The sequence below is a fragment of the Anoplopoma fimbria genome, unplaced genomic scaffold (assembly GCF_027596085.1).
Source record: "Anoplopoma fimbria isolate UVic2021 breed Golden Eagle Sablefish unplaced genomic scaffold, Afim_UVic_2022 Un_contig_6538_pilon_pilon:::fragment_2:::debris, whole genome shotgun sequence".
NCBI lineage: Eukaryota > Metazoa > Chordata > Actinopteri > Perciformes > Anoplopomatidae > Anoplopoma > Anoplopoma fimbria.
In genome coordinates this window covers 16,387-24,999 of record NW_026550132.1, presented here as the reverse complement: position 1 = coordinate 24,999, position 8,613 = coordinate 16,387, and the positions used below count along the sequence as shown (strand labels likewise).

The window sequence follows — 8,613 nt, the reverse complement described above, 5'->3', positions numbered from 1 at the left end:
AGTGCTTATACTGATGTCAACGCTATTATGATAATCTTTTTTTTTCTTTTACAGTGCTTAGTTATGCTTCTGATTTCATTGGAAAACAAGATTTTGATATGCATATTGCATGGATTTTTACAGTTCTTCATGCTATTTGTATGACCTACTTGGGGGAATAGGCTCATTTAGTCGTGTTTCTTTCATGCATACTTTTATTACACCTAGAAACTACTCCACACTCACCCATGTGGACAAAAGACTGAAAACTAATTCAGCTTGGATTAATTGCAGCTACAGTGGATTCTAACTTCGAACTCTAGGAATGTGACTGAATGTGAATCTGCTAGAGAGAAGACATATCACCATGTTGGGTTTGTCTGATCTGCATAAACACTTTTTTTCAGAGTGGAGGTTCTTCCCTCACAGAAGGTCTTTGGAGAACAGAAACTAGTCTTCAGTCTGCTTTGCTTCTGTTGATCTGTACTTTGAAATTAAAATTTTGAGTTGCTGCATCTAATAGTTATCAGATAGGATTCATCTCACTTTCTTTTAAGACTAATAAAAAAAAAAATCTTTACTCTTCTACAGCTTGATAACTTACAAGCTGATATCCACAAAACTCAAAACGTATCATCATCTCAACAGAGGCACAGAAATGTGTTTTATTAACATCCAACTATATACAATCCCATCCTAACACACTACTAGTCACATGATTAGACATTTGGTTTCTAAACACGGCCTCTGCAGTGAAAAAGCCTCCTAACCCCGTACTCCTGTGTGTGTTCACAGTGGCAGTGGAGAAGATGGACGCCATGCTGTCGGCCGAGGGAGCGTGGAGCTCTCAGTACAAAGACATCAGCGACATGGACGAGCTGAAGGCTCCAGATTGTGCCGAGACTTTCATGACTCTCCTACAGGTCATCACCGGTAAGACCGCTCATCTCAGTTTATTGAAGCCGTCAGAACGTGTTGATTTTGTAACAGCATTCAACATATACATGTAATACAGCAGGTGCTTGTATTTCATTTTCCATCGTTTCAAATTATAATAAAGGAGTATGTAAATTGTATAATGTGATAATCACACATCTTCATTCTGCAGTAGCTAGAGAGCTTAAAGTGGTATTATGTTTCAACACAACACACTAAGTGTTCCTATTGATCGGGGAATACAAAACTCTGTAAATCTGACACTAAATCTGCAATATTCAATTCAATTCAGTTTATTTTGTATAGCCCAGAATCACAAATTACAAATTTGCCTCAGAGGGCTTTACAATCTGTGCTGTGGGCGCCTGGTCTCTGAGGGACAACAGTGGGATCACCAATCAGAATAGAACAGGCAGAAGCGGGGGTTGCGGTGAAATCAACTTAGGTAGTTTATTTATAAAAAGGTGCAGGGGAAAAGGGAGGGGGCAAAAGGCAACTCAAATCTTCACCGGGTTGGCGGCTGTCGTCAGGGTGCCCTTTCTGGCTCTTCCTGGGGTGGGGCCAGAGAGAGAGAGAAAAGATAGTCCAAGTTTAGTGGGGTCTGTGGTCCCTGCCACTGACCTCTTCGCCCTAGCTCGGCTTGGGTTTCCTCTTGGTGTCGTTGGGGTTCCTCTTCAGCTGCAGGCCTTCTGTCGGGTTTCAGCACAACACAATTCACACACACCAACAAAACAGCTCTTCGGTCCACTTGAACGTAACTTCATCGATTAGGTTTGGAGTGATCAAGAGGGTTGGCCACAGGTCTCTTACCACGAGACTGGCCTACCGTGTCTCTGGTCTCCACACGCTCCTCCAGCCAGTCTGCCTTCAGCCTGTTCTGGTGGAGTTAAAAAGGCCCTCTGATTGCAGGGCTAACTCAGCGCACCTGTGCAGGGTAAGCTGAGTAGTACCTCCCATCCAGAACCACACCCCTTGGCTGCCTTTGCCTGCCTTTGTGGCCACCACGTGGCCATGTGGGGCACTGCTCAGCGGCTGGGCCACCACAGTGCACATGAGACATCCTCTGTCCTTCCCTCACATCGGCACAGGAAAAACTCCCCTAAAAACCCCTTTAACAGGGAGAAAAAAGGAAGAAACCTATGGGAGAACGACAGAGGAGGGATCCTTCTCCCAGGATGGACAGAATGCAATAGATGTCATGTGTACAGAATGAGCAGCATAACAGTTCTTCAATATAGCCACAATGTTTCTAAGAGTCCATAAACAGCTGTATTCTGTCATTTCAGTTGGAACTATTGGGAATGTCTGCATGTTACGTCTAGTAACGTTCTGTCTCTGTGAGTAATGTTATCTGATGTTCTTTGAAAAAAAATATTTAATACTCATTGAGAATAAGACAGGAAGCAGAACAAAATAATTAAGACAAACTACAAAAACATGCAGGTATAGGAAGGTTAGATATTAAGCACTGTGGATGAAACATTAGCACTACTTTCAGTCGGCTGTTTTCCGTGGTGCTGTCAGGAGGAATGAATAAACTCCAGGACCAATGCTGACGGTCAGCCATCTAACTCTTTCTCTAGGCGTTTACCAATATCACTACTGATATCCAACGCTTTATCTTCTACATTAGTCACTAAACAAGACAATGAACAGGTGAATTGTATGGTCTGGATGATCAGCTGCTCTGCAGTGGAGAGAACAGAAAATGTAATGACTCTTACTAAAACTATAACCATTTTCATCAAAGACTAAAAGAAATCAGGTATCTCTCTTCTAATATTATCACCCTGTGAAGGTTTGTTGTACCTTGGTTAATAGTTATACTGTTTATTTCCTGCGCAGGTGTCCTATTGTTTTTTTATTTGTATCTGTCTATTTCAATTCTGTATTGTTTTTTTTATATTTTCTATATTTGTATGCCGTGTTTACTCTTAGCTTGTTAACTTAAATACCATAACAAGTGAAAAAAAAGGTAACTGAAGTCTGACAAACATGTCAAATATGTCCTTCCTCATAAAACATAAGCATAAATGTTTATGCGCATTTTAAAACCTACATTGTTTATATCCATGTTGCCAGATTGCACTCCTCTTCTTCCCTTCCTTTCACAGGCACATTGATGCATTTCTTACTTTCACCACCAACAAATGTTGACTGTCATAACAGCATTACTCCATAGCTTTACAAGTGGTCAAAAACATCACAGAGCACCTTTTAAAGCATACAGGATAGTTGTGTTTTCTGTTAGAACTCATAAAGTTATATATTTTTCTCATCCTAGAGCGGTACCGGGCCTTGCCCTGTCCTTCAGCACAACTCAAGTTTCTGGGGCTTCAGAGAGAACTGGTGGATGACTTCCGCATCCGACTCACCCAGGTAACAATGACAAAGAGTCTCTGGTATTAGTTAAATAAAAACACTCAAGTCATAAACAGGAACACTGTTAAAGAAGGAGAGAGGCACTCAACTCACGAGTGAAGAAATGGTGGTGAGTGAGACACCAGAACCGGGCCTTTGGGATGTAAAGGATTTTAGGATATTTAGAAGAAGGCTGTTTAAGGCTGTCGGACACTTTTAGATGTTAAAGGGATAAGGCTGAGAGAGAAGTGACTGAGGCAGAGGTGGTTGATAGTTTGTTTTATTTTTTTGTCCAGGTGATGAAGGAGGAGTCTCGCTGCCCGCTGGGTGCCCGTTATTGTGCCATCCTCAACGCTGTTAACTACATCTCCACCATCCTGGGAGACTGGGGAGACAATGTGGTGAGAGTCACAAAACAACCAAAACAGGCCTTTAAAGATGAGCACGCAGCGTCACAAGGAAAAGTTTTGATTCAACACTAAATGTTTAACTAAATGCTATTCTCCTATAATTGTGCTCAAATTTAGAGTTTGGTTAAAATTCAGTTACTTTAGATTATTAGAGCTACACCACATTGTGACTTTCATCACTGAATTTGAACCATCTTAAAATAAAACAGTCACTATCAAAAGATGCTGTCCAACAATAACTGAGTCTAGTCGAATTCCCTCACTACTATACAAATAGTTACCACAAAGAAGTGCAACAAAAGTGAAAAAATGAAGTTTTTGAATTAATGAAAACTTCTATCAATATAGAACTGTTACTTAAAGGAATACTTCGACCACAAAATGACCATTTGTATATCAATTTCTCACCCTGTGTTACCTTTTTAATTCTTCAAGACAATGTTGTTTTTCTCTCATGCCTCCACAGTGAACACAGAATCAAAGGTTGGAGAAAAATCTTGTTAAATGTGGGGCTGCGTTAACAAGAGCAAAAACTGGTTTACAACCTCTCATACAACATTTGCTGTATAATAAAAGTCCCATTTATCCGGTCATATGCTCACCACTTCCCAAACACATGCTCTTTTAGACGCTCGGTGCTCTGTACGTCACAAAAACATAACCCTGTAAGTCTCGTGTGAGAAAGGAGCTGCACAGCACTGCCAGAGACCGACCAGGAGAGGGTTGTGTGTTCACCAGTTCCTCCGTTCTGTCTTCAGTTCTTCCTGCAGCTGCAGCAGGCAGCGGTGTCACTTGGTGAGGAGGTGGTGCTGGGAGGCCTGGGGGTGATGGAGGTGGGTCGCCTGGCCTCTCTGGAGGGCTCTCTGTTTGAAGGCCTGTTGGCGCTGCTGGACCGACTGAAAGGAGACATGATGGGACGGCTGCTGGAATGGACCATGAGAGAAATCACAGAGAAAGCCAAACCGTACGGCCAAGACAGGTGAGATATCGGTCCGTTGATCAGTGCTATTATATATATATATATATATATATATTATATATATATTATATATATATATGTTTAGTTTGTGGCTTTGCTCTTGGGGGAGAAATTTGTTTTTGAACAGATTTCCGTGTTAATTATTACCGAGCCAGGCTTGTAGAACAGATGCTGTTGTAGATATACATTATTTATAGTTCTATAGGTTTCATCTTTTTTTCAATCATAATAATATTTAGTCATGAGATTTATTCGTTTTGGTGAATATTCAAATATTTCCCCAAGCATTAGTTCTCATACCTCTGTTATATTAATAATTCAGCCTGTGAAAGTCACTCAGGTCGGGGTGAACCCTAGTACTTCAATACCAATTTTTGAATATTTTGTAATTTCATATTTTCTTCAACACCAAAACCATGCACAAATGCAGCATGTCCTGCAGTATGTCAAATTCATTCTGGTGAAAAATGATGTTTAATATTTAAATTATTTAGTTTGAATGAAGAAATGATGGGACTCAGCTGTGTAGTTATGTGATGCTGCTGTGGACTCATAATGGTATTACACTTTTACTGCAGAGGCCAACATCAGTCCATGGGATTCTCCCAAAACACCAGAAATGTAGCCTTTTGTACAGAAATCATCTGTCTTTGGAAAGTTAGTTTTTTATCTCAATGGCTGTTGACCTCTCTCATGTTCCTCACCTGACTTCCTTCTTTGCTCCCGTTTTATTTACCACTGCTGCTAGAAGGCCTTGTCAATCTAATGTAAACATGTTGGTTCCGAGAGTTGTTTTAATTCCGTGGCAACAATTCCAGCAGCTGTCTTTATAGTCCCTTTTAGTCTTTTACTCTCCTGTGCAGTCATCCTTCTGATCCAAACAGGAATTAAAAACTGTGAACAATCTCAATAGATGAATGGAATGGAAGATGAATTGATGTGTATGGAAGCAGGAATACAATCCCCTCTGTTTTTACTAAAGTCAACAATGATTCATTTTGTCCTATTGACATTAACTTGTTGTCATGACAACATCGGGCTCAGTCTTCCACTCTAGCTCCTATGGGCCCTCTCATCACTGTCGCTGTTCAGGCTGTACAGTAGCTGCCTGTCAAAAATAAAGTAGCCAGTTGTAGATGGAGTTGCCAAGACCAAGACCTCTGAGCTTAGAGACCAGTTTGGATCATTTTTTCAGTTGCCTGGCTCATCTTTTAAAAGTCTTAACATCCTCTAAACTAGGAGTTGAGGCACTAAGGTTGGCACACAAGAAACGTGTGGATGAGAGATTTAGGGACATTTTGGAGTTCTCTCTCACCTGCATGCCAAATGACCTCACCCATTGCCAGTGGCAGTCTTCTTGTGTAGTGCTCTAAAATATAATTACAATTTATTGATTATTGTGTCAGTGAATTGGGCGGAAAAAAACCTGAAAAACATGTGGTAGTTGAGTTAAAATGAAATCCTCTCAAGCCAACAAGCAAGAAATCTTGGTGTGGTCTATGACTCAGAGATCTCAGCTGAATGTTTACAGTGAGGGTTGCAAGGTTGACTGGTTGCCATTGGCAACCACTTTGAGAAATCGGCCACCAACTCTTGGAGCAGTGACATTCAGAACCTCAGCTTTTGCCTGCATTGTTTCAAAGATAGATTACTTTTTCCGCCCATAGCTTTAGTTCTGCTCATTTCACCAAACAGAAGCTGAGGAATAAAGATCTGAAATGATTTATTCTCCTTCTTGCCTGTACTTTGTCTCTTCTTTTAGGTGGTTGTCCCTACCGCCCCAGCAGGACCAGTCCACCATGACCCTGTCCAGTTCAGCATGTCCCATGATGCTGTGTGTGAGGGACAGATTGTTGAACCTTCATCAGGTCCTGAGTCTTCCTCTGTTCCAACTGGCCTGGCAGGGCCTTGCAGAGAGACTCGACAACGTCCTCTACCAGGATGTAAGAGACGAATACGCAGGAGAACCTCATCGGACTGTTTGTGTTTAGGGCCCATTTTGGACAGAGCATATGAAACACAACATAAAGTAGAAATCACACAGTCAGGCTGACTGAGGGTGCTTTAGATACCCCAACATTTACACTGGCACTCATTTAAAAGAGAATAGAAGGTGCAGAAGGTATTTTGGGGTAAATTAACCCCCCGAAAAGGCCCTGGTTGGGGGGTAGTACTTTCTGAAAGTACAGGGATGAGAGTCGCTGATTGGCCAAAGTGACGCACCACAACTGCTTCAACTGGTGTTCATTCATAAAACAAGGAAGTATTTATATTCTAGGATTCTCTATTCTAGTATATCCAGTATTGATTCAAGAACATTTCAGGACGAGGGGACAGAATTTCTCTTAACATATGGTGGTTTGTTTTACCATGTAGTTCATATGAAACGTGCTGAAGGTGTCCTTGTGTCTGTCTGTCAGGTGATCCTGTCCAATCATTTCAGTGAAGGTGGAGCAGCTCAGCTTCAGTTCGACATGACCAGAAATCTATTTCCTCTGTTTGGTCACTACTGCAAAAGACCTGAAAACTTCTTTAAGCAGTAAGAATGTGTGGGTGTGGGTGGGTGGGTGGGTGTGTATGTTCAGTGTTGAACCTCTGTTGAAGAGGGAACGTTGACCTGCTCTTCCTTAACCCTTGTGCCTCACTTTTTAAAAGTTGCTCTGATGTCCGTAGAGGACAAAAATATCTGCAACAAAGAACTGCCATTAACATATTATATATTAATGTTATTTTCACTTTCACCAAGTTTAATCTGTTATCTGACATCAGTCATCATCACTACAAAATGTTCATTTATTTTTTAGAATTTTAACCCTTTAAATGTCAGTTTTTACAGCGTTTACGTAATGCCATTGTGAAAGGGAGAACTTCTGTTCTACCATTCTAATTAGTTTTGTCTCCATACGCTCTCCCTCTCCCTCTCCCTCCCTCCCTCCCTCTCCACAGTGTGAAGGAGGCGTGCATCATCTTGTGTCTTAATGTGGGCTCTGCCATTCTGCTGAGGAATCTCCTCAAAGATTCTGAGGGTGAAGGGACCGGTTGGGCGGGTGCAGGCGATCCTCCACCAGAGTCTGCTCTGAACGAGTTGGGGGTTTACTGCCTGGCTGCCTCTGACGTGTTGATTCTCCTCAACCTCAGAGCCTCCTGGCCCGGACAGTAACGACCCTCCCTGGATGGAGTTCGTCAAATGTTTGTCATTAGCTTTAACATTCTTTTGTAAATACGATAAGTTAGGACTGATCACCTAGTGTTCAGTAAGTTAGTCATTGTAACAACTTATTATTGTGTTGCACTATATTTCAGGGACCCACTAACCTGTCACCTCAGTTGACTGAAGTATACCACGACAAAATAGTTATGACAATTGTTATGTCAAAATGGATTATGTAATAAAACGCCAATGGTTCCCTAACAGACTTTCTGTTTTGCTGTTTGCAGTGTTGTTATTGCTCTGCCTTAAACCTGATTTCTCTCTACTGTCCAGCAGGGGGCGACTCCTCTTGTTGCAAAAAGAAGTCTGATTGTATAGAAGTCTTTGAGAAAATGACTCTACATCTAACTTGATTTATTACCTCAGTAAACATGAGTTAATGGTTGTAACTATTGACTTTACTTGAGAACCTAATGGGAAAAGAACATCCATTAAATCTAAGGGAACGAGCGGATCTGATATCTGGTATGGAAAGACACTGCAACGTCCGAAGAGACCCTGTTTGTTGCGTTTACCACCATGTATTTATGTAAATAAAATGAAATCATCTCAGACTTGGATGGCGAACAAAAGCTGTGAGGTTTTCACTGCCACCATGACCCAAACAACAAGCTCAACATTCACAAATTGTACCCCGAGCCCTGTGACCCATCAGTCCTAAAGCATTATAATTCAACTTAAATAGTCCGAAGATGACTAATTCCCCACTTAAGGCCAAAAATAATATTAAAAACAGA

General features: G+C 41.4%; 1 protein-coding gene across 1 annotated transcript; it reads left to right on the top strand.

The window, feature by feature from the left end:
* Positions 1–774: 774 nt before the first annotated feature.
* On the top strand, positions 775–8,076 carry LOC129114989 (RAD50-interacting protein 1-like; the record flags this gene model as incomplete). Its single annotated transcript, XM_054626805.1, is given in 7 exon segments — positions 775–912; positions 3,200–3,294; positions 3,573–3,677; positions 4,445–4,665; positions 6,428–6,608; positions 7,086–7,204; positions 7,612–8,076. Coding segments are annotated over 7 exon segments (1,073 nt in total), but the record flags the coding sequence as incomplete, so codon positions are not given.
* Between the last annotated feature and the right edge of the window lie 537 nt (positions 8,077–8,613).